The sequence below is a fragment of the Oryctolagus cuniculus genome, chromosome 5 (assembly GCF_964237555.1).
Source record: "Oryctolagus cuniculus chromosome 5, mOryCun1.1, whole genome shotgun sequence".
Lineage (NCBI taxonomy): Eukaryota > Metazoa > Chordata > Mammalia > Lagomorpha > Leporidae > Oryctolagus > Oryctolagus cuniculus.
Window position 1 is genome coordinate 157,138,629 of NC_091436.1, and position 24,267 is coordinate 157,162,895.

At 54.0% G+C, this 24,267-nt stretch overlaps 1 protein-coding gene across 1 annotated transcript in view; it reads left to right on the forward strand.

Moving 5' to 3' along the window:
- Positions 1-3,120: 3,120 nt before the first annotated feature.
- The window catches only part of GFOD1 (Gfo/Idh/MocA-like oxidoreductase domain containing 1), a 116,323-nt gene continuing 95,176 nt past the window's right edge, over positions 3,121-24,267 (forward strand). Inside the window, exon 1 of the mRNA XM_002714180.5 lies at positions 3,121-4,550. Coding sequence (XP_002714226.1) covers positions 4,298-4,550 — 253 coding nt within the window. The 5' untranslated portion in view covers positions 3,121-4,297. The remainder of the gene's footprint in view (positions 4,551-24,267) is intronic.

A 24,267-nucleotide genomic window follows, 5' to 3' on the forward strand; every position in this document is an offset into this window, starting at 1 on the left:
GCTGGACTGAAAGAGGAACAACCCGGACTAGAACCGGCACCCATATGGGATGCCGGTGCCGAAGGCAGAGGATTAACCCAATGCACCATGGCACCAGCCCCACAGATACACTTCTGATCTCAGTGAATTTGCAGTCTGTTCAGACAAATGCACACTAAATGGGTGCATATATAATGTAAGGCAGTGACAGACTCAGTGTAGACAAACAAAGCGGGACAAAGGGATGGGATGCGACAGGGATGCCATTTCAATAGGATGGTCAGCCAGGCCATCTGAGGAGGGGACAACTGAGCAGAGGTGAGCAGTGAGCCTCATGGTGTGTGTGTGTAGGGGTGGGTATCTGAGACCAGAGCAAGTGCAAGGGCCCTGAGACAAGTTCCTCCTGTGTGTGCACAGCGAGGAGCCCAGGTGCTGGGCTGCAGCATGTAGGTGGCTCATGGTAGACCATGCGATACAAGAGGCTGGGGCTTGGGCCAGGCAGAGCCTTTCAGACATGCTGAGCACTGTGAAATTTATCCTATGTGCGGCAGGAACTCACTGGTAGGTGCCAAGCCCGCTGGGCCATGATCCGACTCACCAAAAGGGAAGTCAAGATCACTCTGGCTGCTGGACAGAGAATACGGACAATGGGAGGCAAGGTGGCAGGCAGGTAGACCAGGGACAACGGTGGCTACACCCCACCCCCAGCACAGGGAGCAGTGGTGAACTCTGGATGCAGTTTCCAGCACAACAGGTAGGATGGTGGTGGCTGGCTCCACAGGGTATGAGAATGAAGGGGCCCGATGGCTCCAGGGCTTTCGGCCACCTGGTGGGCTGCCCTGCCAATTACCGGTGAGGGAGGAATGGTGGGGGGTAGAGCTGGAAATGATCAGCTCTGCTTCAGATTTGTTAAGTCTGAGTTGCTACCAGGACTTGGTTTTGTCTTCCATGAAGTGGAAATAATAATATTTATTTTATACCCATTTCTAATGAGAATTACATGTGACCATTTTTCTCTTGCTGTTATGTGGATGAAAGTGCTCTTTTTAGTCATACTGAAGCTGGGGTAGAATTTCCTTTGAAAAAAAAAAACACAAAGAAAAGTTCCTTTTCATTAGCTAGGCATTGCTGTACTTGCACAATTGTCTTTCATATCAAGAAATGATATTGGGAGCCAGCGCGGTGGTGTAGTGGGCTAAGCCTCCACCTGCGGTGCCAACATCTCATATGGGCGCTGGTTCTAGTCCTGGCTGCTCCTCCTCTTCTGATCCAGCTCTCTGCTAGGGCCTGGGAAAGCAGCAGAAGATGGCGCAAGTCCTTGGGCCCCTGCACCCATGTAGGAGACCTGAAAGAAGCTCCTGGCTCCTGGTTTCAGATAGGCTCAAGCTCCAGCCATTTGGGGAGAGAACCAGCGGATGGAAGACCTTTCTCTCTGTTTGTAACTCTACATCTCAAATAAAATAAATAAATAAATAAATATTAAAAAAATGACATTGGTAACAGACTCACCGACATGGAGCACTTATATAGGTTATAGTAAGTCAATAATCAAAAATGTAGGTTGAAGCAAGCATTTAGACGAGCAGTTAAAATGCCGCCAGTGCAGGCGCCCCTGTCCCACACAAGAATACGTGGGCTTCCCGCCTGGCTCTGGCTCCTGCCTCCAACTTCCTGCTGTGGTGGACCCTGTGGGGTGCCCCGGTGCTGGCTTCAGTGAAAAGCATTCCTGCTACTCAGGTGGGAAACCTGGCGTTCTGTCCATCTCTGTTTCTCAAATAAATTAAAATTTTAAAAAGCTTAAAGGTGTAGGTTGCACACATCTGTGCAGAGGATTTCCAAGGCGTCCCAGGTGCCCGCCTCGGGACTTTACAAATACTCACACCATCTTCCCAGACCCTTTGTGGCCTCTGGGTGGGGTTCTAAACACCTGTGGGAATGTGCATTGTGTTCTGCTTCCATTCTCGACGACGTTTTGAGGCTCCCTCACACCCCAGTATTTCCAACATTTTACCCGCGGAACTGCGCACAGCGCAGTAATGTGCCCAAGGTTCCACAGGAGCGCCCTGCTGTTCCCGGCTGTCCTGGCAGCTCCTGGGGCCCGGGTATACCATGCCCGCGCCCTGCGCCCTGCGCCTCGGGCCTTGCCAAATCTGCTGCAGGAGCCCCAGTGCTGATGGCGGCACCCTCTGTATCTCAGGCCGCTGCCCGCCACCGAGTGCCCTGTCCTCTGTGCCTTTCTTCGGATGACCCGAGGTCAGCCCCGCCGCGCGGCCACTCACAGGCCTTCAGGGCACCCTGCTCTCTCATTGCCACTTGTCTGTCACAGGTCGCTTGAAACCTTTCAAGTGTCACGTTTTCCACTGTGGCATTGAAGCAGACCGAGTGCCTCGCTGAGTGAAAGCAAGAGAGGAACGAGACACGGTCCTCTGACCTCTCCAGAGCGCGTCTCTCGGTTTGGGTCCCCTGTCCCGGTGCCAGGTGGGCGCAAAACGGGCACTCAGTAACTATCCTTTCATTCCTTTAGCACGCGTTTAGCCAGAGCCGGCTACACAGCAGGCAGGCAGTGCAAGAGGTGCCAAGGAAATGGCAGGAAACCAGACAGGCGCGGGGTCCCCACGGCTTCACGGTTTGGGACAAGTTCGCCACGCCCCCGCCGCGCGCCCCGTCCCTGGGTCCCCCCACGATGGCTAAGCGGGGAGGATGCGGAACGAACTGGCGGGCCGAGTGAAGGCGGCGAGAGGCAGCCAGGAAAGGAGCCCAGGCGGAGTTGGAGAGCTGTGCGCCGCACCTGGCCGCAGCCACACGTGAAACCCAGCCGCGAGACGCACACGAAGCGAAGATGTTGGAGACCCGGGCCCCGCGGCGGCCGCCGGCGCATCCCGGTCCGCCCGGGCGCCGGCCTGGGGCGGGGAAAAGCGGAGGCTGCCGAGGCGACAGGGTCTGCGCGCAAGGCGCCTGCCTGTGTGCGGCCGCAGGGGCGGCGCACGGGGTGAGCAGGCGCGCTCGGCAGAGTCCACTCCGTGCTTCAGCGCCCCGCCTCGAGCCCCGACTACGAACCCAGGCCTGTTGCTTACGGGTGTCACCTTGAGCAAGTCCCTCAGCCTCCCCCGGGGCTCACTGACGTCACTGGTCCAATGGGTTTCCAACCGCCCTAGGGCTGGTGCGAGAATTAAAAAGGCTGAATGCCTGGAAAGCTTCCCCAGCGTGGTACCCGGCACGTAGGAGACGCTCCCGGAGCGCAGGCCGTAATTAGCCGCTGCTCACTCGTCGCCCGGGCCCTGGCCTCCCCCGGGCCGGGGCGCCCGCGGCTTGCTTCCCAGGGTCCGCCCACCAGCCTATTGGGGCGCGCCTGGCGGTGCGGGATGGATTCGCTGGCTTGGGGCGGGGCTTGGAGCGGAGCGAGGAGGCGGTGAGGGCGAAGAAAGGGAAGAAGCGAGGCCAGCAGGAGCCGGACTCGCGGGGCCCGGGCGCAGCGCGCGCGCCCCGAGCGGGTGGCGGCGGCGGCGGTGACGGGGGCGGCGCGCGGCGGCCAATGGCGCGCGGCGCAGCGGCGGGGGCGGGCCAGGAACCCCGGCCGCTGACAGCCAAAGTCGCCAACTCCGCCCTCGTCCCCGCGGGATCCCGGAGCCCGAGCCGGCCTGGGGCCGAGGCCGCGCGAGCAGCGCTGCGAGCGAACATGGCAGCAGCATGAGGAGGCTGGCGCCGGGTCCTGGCCGCCGCGGCCGCGCTGCAGCTCCGGATCCGCGCCTGGCGCGCCGCGAGCCGCATCCTTAGCCGGCCTCCTGGTGGCCGCCGGATTATCTCATTGGGAGCAGAGCGTGGCGTAGAGAGGGGACCCCGCCGCCGAACGGGTCCGAGCCCCGGTAAGGGTGTCGAAGCTCGTGTGTGCCCCTCGCCAGTTGCGGAAACGACCCGGGAGACAGCCGGTGCCGGGCTGCGGCGGCGCGGGGATGAGCCGGCCATGGAGCGGCCTCGGCGGGGCGCACGGAGCCGGCCCGCGCTGCTGAGGGAGCGCCGCCTGAACCCGAGCTCCGCGGGGCTTCGGGGCCTCGGGCGCCCTGGGGGCGTCCCCGCCACTGCCTCCGGGAAGCACAGGAGCCCCGCGTGGCGGACACTGCCGCAGTCATCGGACTGAGGCGCGGACTCCGCCTGCAGCTCGGTGCGCTCTCGGGAGCCGGGCGCCTTGCCCGGCGCACGGCGGCGAGGTCGGCGGCAGGAGCCGCGGGGCAGGACCAGCTGGAGGGGTGTGTGTGTGTGTGTGCGCGCGTGTTCGGCTGGAGATCCGGGCAGAAGCAAAGCCCGGCGGACCTGAGCAGCCATGCTTCCCGGGGTGGGCGTGTTCGGCACCAGCCTCACGGCCCGTGTCATCATCCCGCTGCTTAAAGACGAGGGCTTCGCGGTGAAGGCTCTGTGGGGCCGCACGCAGGAAGAAGCCGAGGAGCTGGCCAAGGAGATGAGCGTCCCCTTCTACACCAGCCGCATTGACGAGGTGCTGCTGCACCAGGACGTGGACCTGGTGTGCATCAACCTACCGCCGCCGCTCACCAGGCAGATCGCTGTCAAAACCTTGGGTGAGTGACCCCGGGGCCCTCCTCCCCAGCTTTCTCCCCCTTGCTGCCTCTCCCAGGTCCCAGCGGGGAACACCGACCGCATGGACCCTGCCCCCGGGGATCTGAGGTCCAACATCCCACATCCCATCTGGAATTCCTTCCCTCCTCGCCCCTGGCCTGCTCCGCCCTCCTGGCACCACCCGGACTCGCTTCTCCACGTGTGCGGCGCGGAGGCAGAGGAGGAGTGCGTGTGTTGGGAGAGGGAAGTGGAATGGGAACCGGGCTGATCAGAAGCCAAAACAGGGGCTGGGGCGCTAGGCGGCGAGAGGAAATGGTCCCCAGCTGCGTGTGTAGTGCTTGCGTGCGCGCCGGGGAGAGGCGAGTGCGCGCCCACGCACGCCCGCATAAAGGGCCGCACACGTGTCTCGGATTTTCCTGGGGGCGGTGGCGTACCTGCGGCTTGGCCTCTGTGGCACCCTGCTAGGGTCGTTTGTTGAGTGTAAGGTTAGAGGTGTGACAACGGGGCGCTGGGATGGCGGGAGTGGGTCCACGAGAGAAGGTTGTTAGATGTGTCGTAGGTTAGGGGAGACCTATTTGGGAAAACCAGGCGCAGGGGAGTTTAACTTGTGCGTGCAGCCTCCGGGGACTTGGAGGAACAAATCTGAGATTTTTTTTAGCTTGGGCCCTGTAGTTCCAGAAGCATGGATGCTTTGTGTCCCGGTCTTTTCATTTGGAAGCCTCCCCACGGGAGGTGTTCACAGGTGTGGTGTTGACAAGCGCGGATGAGCTCCCCGGACCTTACCGTCGGCCCACCTGGCCCAGCCCAGGCGGCGTTAACAGCTTCCAGCCCGGAGTATCCGCGACTCTGAGGTGCTCCCGGGAGAGAGAAGAGCATGTTTTGTCTGTCACAGCTCTCACGTGGCTAAAACACACCCCACAACCCAACATTGCACCTGCTTGCTCTTCCAAGAACATGGACAGCCCACCTTGGAAAACTGGAGCATGTATGGATTGGGGAGAGAGAGAAAGGTTTTACGAAGGTGGGGTGGGGCATGTGATAGAATTCCTAAGGGGGCTGCCCAGGGTTAGTTTTCTCCTTCATTTTATTCAGCTCCTGGCTTGTGTAGCCTTGTTTCTTTGGCTTCGAATGGATTCCATTGACTCTGGCCAGTCTTTCTTTTCTGTTTGATGCAACATATGTGTTGGTTAGTTAACTTCCTTGCTGACATTGGATCTGTGCATATCAGATGGATTAGAACTATCGTATAGTATGAATCTGTTAGGGCAATTTGTATAAAACCGGTCCGTCTTGTACTTCTGCAGCAGAGGGCATAGCGCTGGTTGTGTCAGGAAGGCGTGTTGTTGCATCGCTTCCTCTGTCCCTGGCATTGTCTGTCCGTCTCTCTCCCTCACAGCAACCCTAGAGCAGTGGAATGGCAACTTAGGGACAAGAATGTATTGTTTAAAAAATTGCTATCATGTTTTTTATTATCAGGACTAACGTGAATTGCCCCTGCACAACCAAGCTTGAGAGGCGTAGTTGACTTAGTTTAATAACTGTGACTGGGGAAAGGGATTTGTCCATGTGTTTGGGGTAGGGCTTTTCTTTTTGTAAAACGGGCCCTTGCTGGTTATTCAAGGTAGCGTGTGATTACAGACAATGTGAGGACACTGGATTGAGGCGTGGCCGGGCTTGAGTCTCCCGCTCGACCTCATCTTCGCTGGAAAGTCCCTGGATGAGACTCTCCTTGGCTGCACCTGCGTAGTTGTCTTGGTGTACTTTGTAGTCTTGTTTAGGGAGTCCACACTCAGCACAGGAAATGAGAAAACCCAAACAGTTGTCAGACTGGCCTAGTTGTTGGGGGTTTGTAGATAGTTCTGTTTGCCTGGAACTGAAATTGAGCCAGCTTTGCCTAGCCCTGGTGGGTTGTCCTCCTGGGAAAGCGCTGGGCTTTGAGTTGCTTGCCCAGCAGAGGCACCAGATCTGTGGCCCTTGCTTCTGCTCACGGGGCTATGCAGGAGTGGGGCTGGACTTCCCCATCGCTTGAACTTCTGTATCTACCCTTCACTTCCGAGTTTCTTTGAAATCCCTACTGGGTTGACCAGGTGTCTACACTGTCCAAAGCTGCCTCTGAACAAGTACCTCCTGTGTGCCAGGCAGCGTGCAAGGTGCTAGGAAAAGTCCCCACTTCAGAAGCCCAGAGCCTGCCCGCCCTCCTGTGTCCTGACAGCCGCTCTGGAACCCCGTGAGCTTCAGCCAAGGTGTCCTACAGGTGTTTCCTTGAATGGCCCTGTTGGCTCGGATGCCCACGCCTCTGTCAGGAGCCCTCCTCCCCTTGTGGGCACCACTGGCCATAATTTGTCATTAGAGTCTCGACCCAAGGATTACCGCCTCCTGGAAGCCCTCTCCTTCTTTATCTCGGCCCCTGGTGCTTCTGTGTTCTCAGCACTTGGTGCCACCACCATTTCTAGCACCTACTTTAATGTATTTGAAATAAAAATAGTTTCTGCGGTGTTTTGAGTAAGGTATATATGCACAAGGTACCAATTTCCTTTTAAAAATGATTTTTTCAAAAGGCAGAGGGAAAGGAAGAAGGAGAGGAAGAGAGAAAGAAAGAGAAATATCTTCCATCCTCTGGTTCATTCCTCAAATAGCCATAATAATCAGGGCTGGACCAGGCTGAAGCCAAGAGCCTGGAGCTCCACCCAGGTCTCCCACATGGGTGACAGGGCACAGGCACTTAGACCATCTTCCCTCGCTTTCCCAGGTACATTAGCAGAGAGCTGGATGGAAAGTGGAGCAGCCAGGACTCGAGCTGGTACTCCAATATGAGATGCCGCCATCACAAGTGGTGGCTTAACCCACTGTGCCAGTACAAATTTGAAATGCTATAAAAGTGCATCATAAAAAGTTCTAATCTGGGGCCGGTGCTAAGGCACAGTGGGTGAAAGCTCCAGTCTGCAGTGCTCACATCCCATAAGGTCTCTGCTTCGAGTCTTGGCGGCTCCACTTTTTGATCCAGCTCTCTGCTAATGTGCCTGGGAGAGCAGCAGAGAATGGCCCAAATCCTTGGACCTCTGCACCTGTGTGGGAGGCCCAGAAGAAGCTCCTGGCTTCGATTCAGCTCCGCTCCGGCCATTGGGACCATTTGAGGGGTAGACCAGCAGATGGAAGAATTCTCTCGCTGTCTCTACCTTTCTCTGTAAAATGTCTTTCAAAAAAATGAATCTTAAAGAAAAAAGAAATATAAGATTTTCTAGCTCAAAGATATTAGAAAAAAGAATTCCAGTCTTCCATCTGGCACTCAGCAGTCCCAGGGTTTTATGTCTGCTGTTCAAGGTTTTTCAAGGCAGGATTGATAAGTCCATGTGAGAATTTCTAAAACCTTTTTTTAAAATTTATTTTATTTTATTTATTTTTTTGAGAGGCAGTGTGGACAGTGAGTGAGAGAGACAGAGAGAAAGGTCTTCCTTTTGCTGTTGGTTCACCCTCCAATGGCCGCCGTGGTTGGCACGCTGCGGCTGGTGCGCTGTGGCCAGCGCACCGCGCTGATCTGATGGCAGGAGCCAGGTGCTTCTGCTGGTCTCCCATGGGGTGCAGGGCCCAAGTACTTGGGCCATCCTCCACTGCACTCCCTGGCCACAGCAGAGAGCTGGCCTGGAAGAGGGGCAACCGAGACAGAATCCAGCGCCACGACCGGGACTAGAACCCGGTGTGCCGGCACCGCAAGGCGGAGGATTAGCCTAGTGAGCCACGGCGCTGGCCTAAAACCTTTTTTATACATACACAATCAGTGCCATTTCAGTCACACTGAAATGTATGTGACTTTTGTTGTTCCACAGTGTCAGCCTTGGAAATTTACATATAACAATTGCAGTGTTATCTTGGAGGGTTTTATCTTTTAACTTTATTTTATAAACAAATACACATAAAATATGTATGATATGCATAATATATGCATATGAAACTCAGACTGTGGAAACATCCTTGTTCCCCTTTTTGTCTGCAAATATTTCATCGAATGGATAAATCAAAATGCATTTAACCGGTGCCCTGTGAGTCATCACTCAGTTCCCTTCCGAGCCTTTGCTTGTTCACTCGTGGACAGAATCCTCTTGAGCCCTGTAGTTCTGCACACACACGGGGCTGTTTCTGTGGGACCTACGAGTGGACTAAGAGCTGGTCAGAGAGCATGTGCTCATTTCACTGAACAGACATTGCCCAATTAACTGGCGCCTGCAATGACACTGCATTTTGTCTGTTTCCTTGTGTGCCTCTCTCTGCAAGCCGCTTGGCTGCTCCGTACCTGCAGGTGGCAAGGGTGGTTTTGCTTACCTTTGTGTCCAGAGCAGCTGGGGGCTCAGGGCCAGCACAACTCCCCGGCCAGCCTTTGGGGTCAGTGAACACCCCCCCCCCCCATCTCCAGTTTGTGCCCAGCTTGCAGACTAACCCACTGAGCCATGCAGCTGTCTGCCTCGGTCTGTCTTGTTTATCATATGCGCCAGTCTCTAAACAGCTGGGACAGCGATATCTATTTGTCTATCTAATCTCTAGTAAGTGGCACTTCAACAAGTTCATGAATCGGAATGAAAAGATAAGTTAATTTTGGCATAAAGAATTTTGAGGCCGGCGCCGTGGCTCACTAGGCTAATCCTCCGCCTTGTGGCACCAGCACACCGGGTTCTAGCCCCGGTCAGGGCGCTGGATTCTGTCCCGGTTGCCCCTCTTCCAGGCCAGCTCTCTGCTATGGCCAGGGAGTGCAGTGGAGGATGGCCCAAGTGCTTGGGCCCTGCACACCATGGGAGACCAGGAGAAGCACCTGGCTCCTGCCATCGGATCAGCGCAGTGCGCAGGCCGCAGCGGCCATTGGAGGGTGAACCAACGGCAAAGGAAGACCTTTCTCTCTCTCTCTCTCACTGTCCACTCTGCCTGTCAAAAAAAAAAAAAAAAAAAAAAATTTTGAATTCTGGTGCCAGCATTGTGGCACAGCAGGAGTCACTGCTGGCATCCCAGATGGCTGCTGGCTCCTGTCCTGGCTGCTCTACTTCCAAGTCAGCTCTCGCTAATGCACCTGGGAAGGCAGTAGGAGAGGACCCAACTGCCTGGACCAGGAAGAGCTCCTGGCTCCTGGTTTCAGCCTGGACCAACCCTGGGTGTTGGGGCCATTTGGGGAGTGAACCAGCAGATGGAAGATCTGTTTCTGTGCCTCTTCCTCCCTCCCTCTCTCTAACTTTGCCTTTCAAATAAGTAAATAAATAAATGTTTAAAAAATTTTTTTGTGAAATCCATGCATATGAGGAGTCTTCAAAAAGTACATGAAAACCCTATGTGTGGATTTAAAACATTATTTTGTACCAAAATAAATTTCTTTTCATCCCTTTTTCTCACAAACTTCTTGCAGTCCCACATGCATGTCACACCATGTCACTCTCTGCTTTCCCTCTTGGCCATGGCTCCGTCTCCTGGGACCGGTGGCCTGGCAGCCATGTGGGGCTGTTGCTGGCTCTTGTGGCATGCCAGCCACTTCTCTGACCCTGGGCCTTCTCACTGACCTGCTGTAGCCTGCAGGGTTCCCCTGCTATCCCTTGAATAGCTGGCTTATTCTAGAGTCCCAGTTCCAGTGTGATTTTGGGGGAGAGGGCTCTCTGGACCCCTCCCTTGCAATCCAGAGTGACTTGCTCAGCTCCCGCTCCTGCGCCTGTCACCTCGGTCTCTTCTCAGTGGCACTCTCTCTCTCTCTTTTTTTTTTTTTAATTTTTTTTGACAGGCAGAATGGACAGTGAGAGAGAGAGACAGAGAAAAAGGTCTTCCTTTTGCTGTTGGTTCACCCTCCAATGGCCGCCGCGGCCGGCACACTGCGGCCGGTGCACAGCGCTGATCCGATGGCAGGAGCCAGGTGCTTCTCCTGGTCTCCCATGGGGTGCAGGGCCCAAGCACTTGGGCCATCCTCCACTGCCCTCCCTGGCCACAGCAGAGAGCTGGCCTGGGAGAGGGGCAACCGGGACAGAATCTGGCGCCCCGACCGGGGCTAGAACCCGGTGTGCCGGCGCCGCAAGGCGGAGGATTAGCCTAGTGAGCCGCGGCACCGGCCTTGGTGGCACTCTCAAAGGTCATGCTTTTACTTGCCTGGCTGTTTTCGTATTTGCTGTTTGTCTATGCAGCTGGAGTGTGAGTTCTTTGAGGGTGGGGCCCTCCTCTGCTTTGCTCACCCAGGCAGCCTTATCTCCCCTAGACAGTGCCAGGCACCTGCTCACCTAGTGGACTCGTTGTAAATATTTGTTGAATGATGCCTGAATGCATTTTCATTGCATGAATCCATGCTGGGGGAGGCAAAAGGTTATAACCAGGATGTGTCCAGTAACGCACAGCATTTTTTGTCCTGTGAGCAGTAGTAGCCTGCTGCCTTTCAGACTCTCAGAATGTAGATGTCTGGGTGAAACCTCAGATGCAGAAATCATACCTGGGTCTCGGGCCGTGCCGCAGTGGGATGGCCAGCCACGAGAGACGAGACTCCCCTCTGCCTTTGGGAGAAGACGGTCCTCGCTGTGAGTAATTACCTGGCAGGGAAGTGTGCCAACATATCTGCTGCCTCGCGTGGCAACATCTGCTTTCCTGATCCCTGTCCTAGTTTTTGGAGACAGCAGCGCGTGCTCTGGGGTTGATGCCTCTCTGTGGGAATACCAGGCTCCTTTGGGGTGATGAGTAAGGCTGCAGGGTTTCACTGGGCTTTGATGTTGCTGCACAGTGAACTTGCCCCAACTTGTTTGGAACCTCTGTCCTTTCCCGTCCTGCTGGCTGGTGACAGCGGTCGGTTAGTATGGAGGCGAGCTGCGGGAACAGAGGTGATACAGGGAACAGAAAGTGGACGGAGATGGACGTTGCTGGCAGGCACTTGTGGTTGCAGCTGGGGCTGGACAGTCACCATCCTGAAATCCCACCAACCCAGCTTGTCCACTCCTTCCTTGAGGTGTCCCCTGGAGCTCTTCCTGTCTTAACGCTGTGTGCAAAAGGGGATTGCATTCTATTTCTTTCTGGCTTCCTGGCCCCAGGAGGAGGGAAATGATTGAAATGACTCTGGTCTATCAATTTGGTGCAGAGTTGAGGAAGCTCTTGGGCATTCAGTAAATGAAAGAAATTGCTGTTTCCTGCTAGGGCTGGTGCAGCGTTGCCAATCTCTTCTCATCCGCGGAGATTCGGTACAGATGAGTGATTATGTTGTTGATGGTATCTGGCTTTGCACATGGACCGCTCTGCAGAGGTTTGAAATGAGAGTGAGAAGACGCTAAGTGAAGAAGTTAGACATTCTGATTTCTGAAATTGGAGAAGAGCAACAACAACAAAAAAAGTGGAAGCAAATGGCATGTTTTAAGGGTTTCACCAAGAAATACTTGGGCATCAGTTATGTACGTTGGTTCAGGGCAACCTTTTAGCCCAGCTAAGACCATCATTATATAAGAAGTTAACCAGCAAGGGAGGGTGTCTGGCCTGGTGTTTTAGACCCTACTTGGGACCCTGCATCTCATGTTGGAGTCCAGGGTTTGAGTGCTGGCTCAGCTGTCTGTGCCAGCCCCCTGCTAATGTGCACCCCAGGAAGCAGCAGATGATGATGGTCCTGCCACCCATGCAGGAGACTTGGATTGGTTCCTGGCTGCTGGCTTTGGCCTTGCCAAGTCCTGGCTATGGCAGTCAGTTGGAGAATGAATCAGCAGATCAGAGATTTTGGTTTTCTGTCCCTCTGCCTTCCCACAGTCTACCTCAGATTTATTTATTTATTTGAAAGGCAGAATTAGAGAAGGAGAGACACAGACCATCCATCTGCTGGTTCACTGCACAAATAACCCCAATGGCCAGGGCTGGGCCAGGCTGAAATTAGGAGCCTGGAACTTCATCTGGGTCTCCCATGTGGGTGCTGAGGGCCCAAGTAGTTGGGCCATCTTCCTAGGCTTTCCCAGGTGCATTAACAGGGAGCTGGGTCAGAAGTGGAGAAGTTGGGACTCAAACTGGTACCCATATGGGATGCCAGCGTTATAGGCAGGGGCTTAACCTGCTATGTTACGACAGTGGCTCTGCCTTTCAAATAAAATGAGTTAGTTGAAAAGCAACTAACCAATGATGGGAAAGGATGACAGGTTATTACATTGTGAATTTGGGAGCACTCTCCATCCTTCCCGAGCCTCAGCTTTCTCATCAGTAAAATGGGGCCATTGAGACTGTCATATAAAGTTGGTCTGACGATTAAGATGCTAAGAAGGTGTGAAAAGATCTAGCCTGTGGCTATCCCCACCCTGCTTATTTTTAGAAAGGGAATGTGGGGGCTGGTGCTGTGGCGTAGTGGGTAAAGCTACAACCTGCAGTGCCGGCATCCTATATGGGCGCCAGTTCGAGTCCTGGCTGCTCCACTTCCAATACAGCTCCCTGATAATGGGCCTGGGAAGACAGTGGAGGATGGCCCAAGTGTTTGGGCCCTGTACCCACAAGGGAGACCGGGAAGAAGCTCCTGGCTTCAGATCGGCGTAGCTACGGCCATTGCGGCCATTTGGGGAGTGAACCAGCGGATGGAAGACTTTCTCTCTCTGCCTTTCAAATAAATAAATAAATCTTTAAAAAAAAATAAAAGAGAAGGGCAGGTGGCTAAGCTGGACTTCAGGTGTCGTATTTGCTGCAGGTCTCGTACAATCGGGCCTGCGTATCTGTGGGTCCCACATCTTCCTCCTGCCACGGTGTGGGGGGTGCTTCGCAGAGTGCTGCCAGGACCACTCAGCTGGAAGCCGGCAGGGGTGCAGGGATCACTCAGGGTGCCCATTTTGAGCTGGGCCACACTCCAGTGCTCACTGCCGGGACACAGATTTGGTTGATGTTTTTATAAATGTGGGCATCACTTAATTATGTGGGGCTTTTGTCCACTTATGAAATATGCATTTGATTTTTCACAGCTTTTATAATGACAGTTGTAAATTAGTGGAAAGAAATGATGATCGTGTGATGATCCTCTTATACCAACAATTATCATAAAATAGGATATATTAAATAAACACATGATATATAATACAAGATATCATATTGAATATCAGGTACATGTACCTTTAAATTATAGTATCTCCACTGTGAGGGATTTGTTCCAGGACTCCTAGTGGCTGCCTGAAAGCATAGATAGTAGTAATCCCTAAATATATAATGTTTGCCTATATGTCCACATCTGTGCTAAAGTTGGATTTATAAGTTAGGTACAGGGGCCGGGGCTGTGGCGCAGTAGGTTAATCCTCTGCCTGCTGTGCCGGCATCCCATATGGGTGCCGGTTCTAGTTCCGTCTGTTCCTCTTCTGATCCAGCTCTCTTGGGACAGCACTGGAAGATGCAGTGGAAGTGGGCCCCTGCACCCGCGTGGGAGACCTGGAAGAAGCTCCTGGCTTCAGATTGGCCCCACTCCGGCCGATGCTGCCATTTAGGGAGTGAACCAGTGTTTGGAAGACCTTTCTCTTTGTCTCTCCTTCTCACTGTCTGTAACTCTACCTGTTAAATAAATAAATAAATAAATCTTAAAAGTTAAGTACAGTAAGAAATTAGCAATGATAACTATGGGCTAGAGCATGATAATATCTTGTAATAAAATGATGTGAATATGGCCTTTCTCTCAAAATACCTTATTGCACCGTTCTCACTCTTGTGAGGGATGGGGTGAAGGAAGTGGGATGAGTGATGAAGACCAATTTCTAGCTTATGAAATACCCAAGAGTAGCCTATGTCTGGAATTTTTCATTGAATATTTGTGGGGTGGATCAACGGCAGTAACGGAAACCTTTGCAAAGGGAAACCACCGATAAGGGGGACCACCACGTGTGAGGGGTACGTAGGGGAACAGGCGGGGGCCCGCAGCCTGGGGTTTCGGGGGCGTCAGTTGCGGGTCTGCAAAGCTTTCCCAGGAGCCTCCACGTGGTGTGAGTTGCAGGCCCAGATGTTGCTGGGAGGCTCAGGTCCTGGAGGGAGCCGGGTGTCGGGAAGAAGCCGGAGGCCCCGAAGGAGGAGTTCTGTCTGCAGGCTACCTTCCTGCTGGAAGCTGCCACACGGGCTCTTTCCCCACCCTGCCGGCCTGCCCCCCCAGATTTCGGCCTCTCCAGCCCCGACAGTCACGTGAGCCGGTACCTTAAACTCTCTCTGTGGAGACAATCTGGATGTAACACTGGTTTGACTTAGGATTTTCAATTTTTGATGGTGGAAAAGCGTTATGCATTCGGTACTGGGAATGTTGACTTGGTCTTTCCCCTGGCCAGGATGGTGAGGTCCCGAATTCTCCTGTGATGCTGGGCCATGGCAGCCAGTGCAGCTCCCAGGCAGCTCTGTGGTCACCTGGGGGAAACCCCTCCTCGCGCTGCGAGCCCGGATGCACGGGAGGTCAGGTGCATTCGACGCGATTTCCACTTCAGCACCCAACTGCACCCTACCTCCGGGAGTGTCTGTGTTTATAAACACAGGTCCTGCCAGCTGTGTTTCTCTGGAGCACCCTGACCGGTGCAGAGCTTGCTAGGTCAAGACCACATGGCCAGGCAAGCTGAGTGACAAGACACATGGAGGTGGCATCCCCCAGGGTGGATCTGGAAAGACTTGATGGAGGGAGTAGAGCTCTGGTGAGCTCAGCGGGCAGGGGTGGCCCCCAGGAGAGCAGTGAGCTTCTGAGCACCTGTCCTGGAGGCAGGATGACCTTGAAGGTGAGCCTCTCTCTTGGTTAAGGGCAGTGTTGGGAGAGAGGCTGTCACATGTGACCTTGGAGAGCCATCCTGACATAGCATCCCAGCCACTTCTACACCTGTCCAGGGGTTTTGTGGGGGAAGCTGGCCTCTAGGATTTGGGCAAGTCTTGGATGCCTTAAGATTTCAACTACTGTTGTAGAGTATTTTTAAAAATGCAGAAAAAGTAACTTTAAATGATATGAAATTTTTTTTTAGAATTTTCAATTTCTAGTTGTAATAGCCCTTAGGACATTCACATGGACTTTTAAATCACATAAAAGCCACCAAAGAAAACGATACTTTTTTGAAGTCCCAAATTAAATTGGTTTGCAGCTTCAGCGTTGCATTTTTTTAAAAGTAGCTTTATTAAGGTGTCCTTTCTATACCATAAAACTCATTCCTTGTGATTCCGTCAGTTTTAGAAAACGTATATAGTTGCACAACTATCACCACCAAAGATTTTAGAATACTTCCGACAGCCTAGTAAGTTTCCTCATGGCTTCTTCATGGTGGATTCCTACCCCTGGCTCCAGGTACCAATGATCTGCTTGTTGTCTGTAGTTTGCCTTTCCTATAAACTTCATATTAATTAATATACAGTGTAGCCTTTGGTGTGAGGTTCATCACATGGCATGAGGTTTGTTCACGCTGGGTGTGGCAGAAGCCATTTTCTCTGCTGTGTGATGGTCCACCGTGTGGAGACACCACAGTTTACCTGTGCACCATCTGATGGACACTTGTATTTCTTCCAGTGGCTAACTGCTGTGGTGCTATGAATATTTGCATGCAAATCTTTAGTAGATCCTTGTTTTTTCATTTCTCTTGGGTAGACAGCTAGGACTGAAATTTCCGACATGTATAGTCTGTACGTATTTAACTTTTTTTGAAGCTGGGAAACTAGTTCCCAAAGCAGTTGCACTGTTTTGTATTCCCACTAGCGGTGCGGGAGCGTTCTGCTTTCTCCCCATCAGCGCCAGCTTCGTATTGTCAGCCTTGAAGACAGCCGTTACAGTCGCAGCGTAGAGGTATCTCATTATAATTTTGATTTGCATTTTTGTATTGACAAGTGATGTGCTCCTTTTGTGTGTTTACTAGCCAGTCATTCATCTTCTTTGGTGAAATGTCTATCCGAAGCTCTTGTCCATTTCCAAACTGGGTTATTGTCTTCTATTGAGTTGCAAGCATTGGTGTTTTGATTTTTGCCTTTGGTTGGAGTGGGGTTTTTGGTAGAGGTTTTTGGGTTGTTGTATAAAATTTCCCTTAATTTTTGATTTTGGAAAAATTACAAGTGGGCTGATTCTGCAACCCAAGTGAGAGGGGCTTTGCTAACGCCCCACTGGAGCATCTTGTTATGTGGAAGAGCGAGGTGGCCACGTGGGGGCTGCCGACGCCTGGCGCTCTGCCAGGGCCTTTTCCAATTTGCAGGGCCTCTGTGGTCTCCCAGGGTCATCCAACCACTTGATTTGCCCAGTGTCTAGAGAGTGTTTCTTTTTTAAATGCAGCAAATACCGTTTGGATGCCTGCAGTACCGTGCGAATGATGGTGAGATGGTGTGTGAATGAGTCCCCATGGATTCAGGCACGATCTTTGTCCTTGAGAGGAGTGTGCGAACCCAACAGCGCATGGGGTAGGTGGGCCAGTGGTTGCACTGCAGTGCCAGGAAGATTTGCCTAAGGACATTGAGTCACATCCCCAGATCAGCATCGGAGTAAGGGTCAGCTCCCTGGCTGGCTGCTCGGTGCTGGTCTAAAGGGGCTGCAGAAGCCAGGAGGAAAGTGAAGAATAGAATTCCCCCCATAGGAAGTGCTGCATGAGAGGCCGGCCGTTGTACAGGAATTAAGGTGCCACTTGGAACATCCAATCACGGTGCCTGGCTTGGAGTCCTGACTTCGCATCTGATTTCAGCGTCCTACTAATGCATGCTCTGGGAGGTGGGAGGTAATGGCCCAAGTACTCAGGTCCCTGCCACCCACGTGGGAGGCCCTGGGCTGAATTCCAGGCTCCCAGCTTCTGCCTGGCCCAGACCCGTCTGTTGTGAGCATTTGATGAGTGAACCAGCAGATGGGAGAACTCTGTGTTTGTCTCTTCCTGCCTTTCAAATAATACAATAATAATAATAATATAAAAAAGGAAGTGTGTGTATGTGAGTGGGAGACTTGCAGTGGGGTAGGGCCTGGGAGACGCTGCTTCCAGTGGAAGATGACTTATTGATCCCAGTCCACTGCCCAGTGTGAGGTTAGCGATGAAGTGCATGGGACCAGTGGGAAGAGGCCACTGGGGCGGCAGTGGTCCCTGAGGAGGGAGGGGCCTTGCAGACAATGGCTGCTGCCCGACAGCGAGGGAGGAGGGGGTTCTGAGCTGGAATGGTCGGGGGAAGACCTTGTAAAGGAGCCGGACCTTGAACGTGTATGAGAGGAGCGGGTGGGATCGAAACAGTCGGCAAGGAGGGTGCAGACATCTCCATGACAGCGAGTTCTCCTCAAGGCGCCCTGGGCTTGGAGCAGCCCCCTGGGAGACAGCGCGGCTTAACAGGGTCCAATGTCCTCCACGGAGTCCTTCCTCAGTAGCAAGTGCCGCTTGCATCTTTTCCCTCAGATCCCCGTGGTGGCAAATGACAGCGCTCTGGGGTCGGTTGGCGGGCGGCCAGGAGGAGCCCCCGGGGGGAGGAGCCCCCGGGGGGAGGAGCCCCTGGTGGGGAGGAGCCCCTGGTGGGGAGGAGCCCCTGGTGGGGAGGAGCCCCTGGGGGGGGAGGAGCCCCCGGGGGAGGAGCCCCTGGTGGGGAGGAGCCCCTGGTGGGGAGGAGCCCCTGGTGGGGAGGAGCCCCTCGGGGAAGGAGCCCCTGGTGGGAGGAGCCCCTGGTGGGGAGGAGCCCCCGATGTGAAGAGAGCTTCAAAATCAGTTCAGGGAGAAGCTGTGGGAGGGGCGTTGGCCAGGCCCGCTCAGGGGGAGCAGTCAGCTTAGAGGAGAGGTGTGGGGGGGTGGGGCTGGGCCCCTGATTCTGTGCTGACATTGGGTCGTGGTGATAGCTTGTGTGCCGTGTCGTAGTTTGGGGTCTTCAAAAGGTCCTCTGGAAAAGTGGATTACGGAAACCACTAGGCATGCACGCATTTCAGTTTTTTTTTTTTTTCCTCTGTGAGGCTATTTGTTGGGCTGATTAAGCGACTGCTGTTGGGATGCCCACATTCCCTATCAGAATGCCTGGGTTCAAGTCCCAGCTCCGCTACCAGTTCTAGCTTCCTGCTTAGGCACAGCTTAGCAGGCGAGAAATAATGTGTCAATCACTTGTGCTCCTGCCACCTACGTGAGAGACTTGGATGGGGTTCCTGGCTCCCCATTTCATCCAGGCCCAGCCCTGGCTGTTGGTGGGTATTTGGGGTAATGAGTCAGTGTATAACAAACCTCTGTCTGTCTGATTGTCTTCAAATAAATTAAATAAATGAAAGAAATTTCTTCCAAAACAACCTTATTTATTTATTCAATTTGACAAAGCAGAGTGAGCAAGTAAGCTAGCACTTCATCTGCTGGTTTATTCTCCAAATGTGTACAACAATCAGGACCAAGCCAGGGACTCAATGCAGGTCTCCCACATGGGTGGCAGGGACCCAACCGCTGGAGCCATCACCTGCTGCCTCCCAGGGGTTTGCATGGACAGACCTGGAATCAGGAGCCGGAGCTGAGATGCAAAGCCAGGCACGCTGATGCAGGGTGCTGGTGTCTTAATGGCATCTCACCCGATAGGCACACGTTCGCCCGTGAACGTACCTGTCCCATTTTCCCACATTTTATAGAGTACCCTCCCATATTGGAGCTCCTTATGGTGCAAGGCTGCAGGGCGGGGCTGGGCTGCAGGTTACAAGGTGGGTAAGGGGGCGGTCCTCACCTCCGTGGAGGGCGTGGGCAGGAGACACTTGGTGAGGGTGGGTGTGAGGCTGCCTCGCCATAGTCTGGTGTTGTGGGCGATGGCTTTCGGAAGGGGCTGCGGTGGGAGAAGGAAGAGTCAGTTCTTGACTTGGCATCCTGAAGTTGACGGACAGAGCCGCTACCATAGCCAGGCTTTCCAAAGACACCCCCCCTCCCCCCCCGCAGATGGGACGCGTGTGTGTCTTCATTGCTTTGTATTCAGAGCAAATCCCTGGTGGAACTGGCTGGGGGTCTTTTGAGAGCAAAGTGATGTGCCTGAATGCTTTCTCTCAACAGGGGAAAAGTCAGCTGGATTTAAGAGGTCATCCCATCTGACCTCAGGAAGCCCAGGGAACTGTGGGGGTGGGCCTGTGTGTGTGTGAGTTGGTGGGGCGGGGAGGGCACGCCTGGGTTAAATCCTAGGCTTGCCTCCTGCCGCATGGCCGTGGGCCCTTCCCTTATCTTGTCTCAGCCGCAGTGTCTGCATCTGTAACACAGGGATGGGAAAAGTACCCGGCTCAGCCTGCTGTTGGCTTACACAGGGTATTGTCTGAAATGAGTGCTCAGTGAACATGAGACTGCTGCCTACTCACAGGTGCTGTCCAGTCATTCTGTCCTTGAGCAACTGTTGAGTGCCACTGGTGTACCAGACACTGTCTAGATCTGTGCTATGCAATCTGGTAGCCATCGGCCCCATAGGGTTCTTTACGTTGACTCAGTAAAATGCAAAAATGCAGGTCCTCACTTGTCCTAGCCACATTCCAAGGACTCAGAGCACACGGGGCTAGCTGGCGGCTACCATGCTGGCCTGTGCGGCCTAGAGCATCTGACTCATCGCCGGAAGTTCTGTCTGGAAGCACTGATTTCAAGCCTAGGGAGAGAGCCGTGAGCACAGCGGTCACAGTGCTTGATGTAAGCATGGGATTCTGGGAAACCTAAACTTCTGGGTAGGTTTGCTTTTCTGCTGGGAATAGAATGATAGAGAATCTATGCATTGGGTTTTTGGTGTCTCAAAACTAATCATTAGAAGTTTAACAAGGTTTGGGCTCAGCCCTTCTTGATTTGTTAGTAAGGACTTTTTTTTTTTTTTTTCCTAAATATTTATTTATTTATTTATTTGACTGGTAGAGTTACAGACAGTGAAAGAGAGACAGAGAGAAAGGCCTTCCTTCTGCTGGTTCACCCCCCAAATGGCCACTACGGCCGGCACTGAGCCGATCCGAAGCCAGGGCCAGGTGCTTCTCCTGGTCTCTCATGTGGGTGCAGGGCCCAAGCACTTGGGCCATCCTCCACTGCACTCCCGGGCCACAGCAGAGAGCTGGACTGGAAGAGGAGCAACCAGGACAGAATCCGGCGGGCATATGGGAGTCCGGCGCCACAGGCAGAGGATTAGCCAAGTGAGCCATGGCGCTGGCCCTTTATTTTTATTTTTTTAAAGATGTATTCTATTCATTTGAAAGGCAGAGTGACAAAAAGAGACAAAGAGATCTTCTGTCTGTCAGCTCATTCCCCAAATGCCCACTACAGCCAGGGCTGGCCAGGCCTAGGTCAGGAGCCAGGGACTCCATGCAGGTCTCCCACATGGGTGGAAGGGGCCCAAGTACTTAGCCACCTTCTGCTGCTTTCCCAGGTGCGTTAGCAGGGAGTTGGATTGGAAGTGGAGCGGTTCTTCTTGAACCACTTGGATTAGCACCCTGCAGCCGCTCAACCTGTTTGTCCACAATGCTCTCCCCAGGGCTCTCTTAGTAATCAGAGACGTGCTGTGGAAAGTGTCCTAAATTCTCTGGGATGTTGGGAACCGGCTACTAAACCAGTGGTGCTCCACCTCCAAGCGGCTTCAGGTTTGTCACAGACATCAGGGCAGGAATTCCGCCTTTGCTCCAGGACAGGCCTTCCTGGCCCCTCCCAGCTACCCTGGGGACCAATGGCCTTTTGGTCCAAGTGGAGACAGCCGCACAGGGAAACAGAGGCTGACGGGATCTCGAGCAGAGCAGGGAGGGGAGGGCTGGAGGCAGGCCCCTCCATCCCGCAGGAACCCGTGTGGGGACACCGAGGACTCGCTGAGGGCTCCGTGAGGAGTCTGACTTCAGCATAGGTTGCGTTTCCTCTGGAGCCCACATGGCGTGGGACCCCGGGGAAACGGGGGTTCTGAGTTCATTCATTCTCTCTCTGCCTTCTCCCCCTTCCATCTGAGGGGAAAGACTAAATAAATCCTAAAGCAGGAGGCCTCAGCCAATCCATAAACGCTGTTTTGCTTATTATCTTTGCCGTTGCTTTTTCGTGGCATCCCATTAACATTGTGAAAGCAATATCCATCTGTGTGAGTGTTACTTAGGGAACGGGAGCCTGTGGGGAGAGGTGAGCGTGCACCTGCCAGGGTGTGGGCGCACACAGGCCCAGGGTGCCTCTGCCTGCCCCTCTCTTGTCTGCAGCCAAGGGCAGAGGCCTGATCCCCTGTGAGTGAAACGAGTCCCTGGGGGCTCTGCTCAGCTCCCACGTGAATGTGAATGAACAAAAATGGGTGCTGGAAATGAGACTGTGTGTTCTGCTCTGTCTCCCTCGTTCCCTTTTCCCCGATGGAGCAGGGGCATCAGAGGGGAAAAGGCAGCAGCATAAACATGCAGGGGAAAGCGCCCTGTGGCTCAGTGTGTCTGGGCCTCTGCTGCCTCCAGCACTGCCCACACGGGACATTTGTTTACAGCCCACGAGGCTGCTCTGGGCCAGGCCTGGGGATGCCGCCTGTCTGACTTAATATGCACAGGCGGCACTCACATCCAGGACACAGAGGCTGCCAGGCTTCCCTGGGAGGCCTGTGGGTCCCACAATGCCGCGTTTGTCTTGGGGGCTGAGCTCCAGCAGCTCAGCCTTGCTTGAATGCAGGCGCCGCCATGCAGAGCCCGCGGTGTGCATGGGCGTCCCAGGAGGGACGAGCCCGGGTGGGCGAGAGTCGGCCTGGCTCTGTTCCTTTCCAGCCACCAGCCCCGGGCAGGATTCCACGTACAGATGGGTCCCCTGTGGTCAGTGCAGGGCCGGGTCGGGGACTGCACTGGCTCAACCTCCAGCAGCATCTCCCAGCTTGGGTATTTAGGTTTCCACACTAATGGACCTCTGTACTCCCAGAGCACCTATAAGGTGTAAGGCGATGTTCTAGGTCATGGGGGTGAGAAGAAGTCAAAGACGGAAGAGATGGTATTCCTGTGGGAGGAGCTTATCATTTATACAAAGCTGCTGGTGGTTTTTGAAAAGAGAAGAGCAACTAGCATTTTAAGGAGTATGTGGTGCACAGCAGGTCTGGGGTCGGACATGGTGAAAGTGTTGCTCATGTCCACGTCCCAGCCAGCCTCAAGGTGGACATTCAGCGTTTGCATCTCTGCGAGTGAGAGACACGACTTCGCAGAGGCTCCACGGCCCGTGCCGCCTCGTCAGACACGTGCTGGGGTCCCATTTTAGCATCTCAGGTGCGGACGCGTCCTAGAGCGCTTTTCTTTCTCCAGAGTGGGAGAATAATTGTATGTCCTTGCAGTGAGAGCTTGGGTTCTGTGAAGTCCGGTGACCTTGTCACGTTCAGGTTGCTAAGCAGAGGCGGAAGCAGAATGTGGCTGAGGTTTGCCTGACCCTAAAGCATGCGTGTTCTCCAGCCCAGTGTGCTGCAGGATCAGCGGCCCCTGTGAGCAAAGGCCATGCGGTTTCGCTGGCAAAGTAGGAAGAGGGGAAGGGGTGAGGGAACTCGGCTCACGCCACCTACTTCCGTAGCTGAGGGGACAGTGGCCCCGGGGCTGGCAGGTGCATGGATGCGGGCTCTTTGCAGAGCCCGTGGAAAATGCGTGATGTGAAGAAACAAAGCATGGAGTTCAGAACATTTTCCTCCAAATACAGTTATCTTTTAATTGCATGTTTCCATGAGCTTTTAAGAGCCCCCTTGTATCAGGCAGGATGTTGAAAAATTGAGATGCTATTTAGCAATCTTTCCTTCCCTGTTGATTATGACTCATTTTTTTTTTAAATTAATTTTTGTTTATTTGAAAGGCAGAGTGACAGGGGGAGAGAGGGAGAGAGATCCATCTTCTATCTGCTGGTTCGCTCCCCAAACGGTCACAATAAGCAGGTCTGGGCCAGGCTGATGCCAGGAGCCCGGAGCTCCATCTGCGTCTTCCACGTGGGATGTACTTGGGCCATCTTCCACTGCCTTCCCAGGTATACTAACGAGGAGCTGGATCAGAAGCAGTGCAGCCGGGACTCAAACTGGTGCTCGTATGGGATGCCAGTGTCACGGGTGGTTGTTACACAATGCTGGCCCCTTGACTCATTTTTTAAAGAAGCCAAACTAAATTCCAAGCTGTTGCGTGAACCAGGTAGATAAGTGTGGCACGATGTAATGTCTCCATTTGCGCTGGTGTGTTTCTGTGCTAAGGGTGATGTTTTTGTCTGTGGGGATCATGAGGGTCGTGACAAGTGGCTGCTTTTCTGTCCCGGAGGGCTGTAACAGGAGACACAGGCCACTGTGTCCCTGCTAGGCCGAGCCCTGGGAAGTCCCAAGTGCAGGCCTGTGTGGCGTTGTTATTGTCACAATGCCCCCTGGCAGATGAGAAGCAGGGTCTGTGGAACTCCACGGCTGACCTGGATTCGGAAAGCAGAGGCGAGGGCCCCACAGGAGGAGAAGCAGCGTAGACTGGACCCACACGGCCCCCGGGGCAGGCTCGGACTGAGTCACTCCCCAGCTGCTAATGTCAAAGGAGAGATTCCTTTGAGATTCCGCTGGGGGCTGGGTGTCTGGGACAGGAAGCCACGTGGCACCGTGGCATTGTGGAAGGAGAACTCCCTTTGTGATTAGAACACCTCAGCCAGGCCTTGGAGGGGGCTGGCTCCTGACAGCTGAGGGAAACTTACTCTCAGAGGCATGGAGTGGCTTGACCATGTGCTCGGAGCTGGTGGCTGGCAGCCCCGCCAGGATCGAGCCAGCCATCCGGAGAGCGTGCCTCTCCGTCTAGGCCTCGCTGAATCTCCTGGGAGGCCTGTGTTTCTCCTACAGAAATAACCGAAAAGAGTTATGAAGAAAACGCCTGTGTGCACGGCGGTGTTCAGCGAAGCCTCATCTAGAATTAGCGAAACCCCA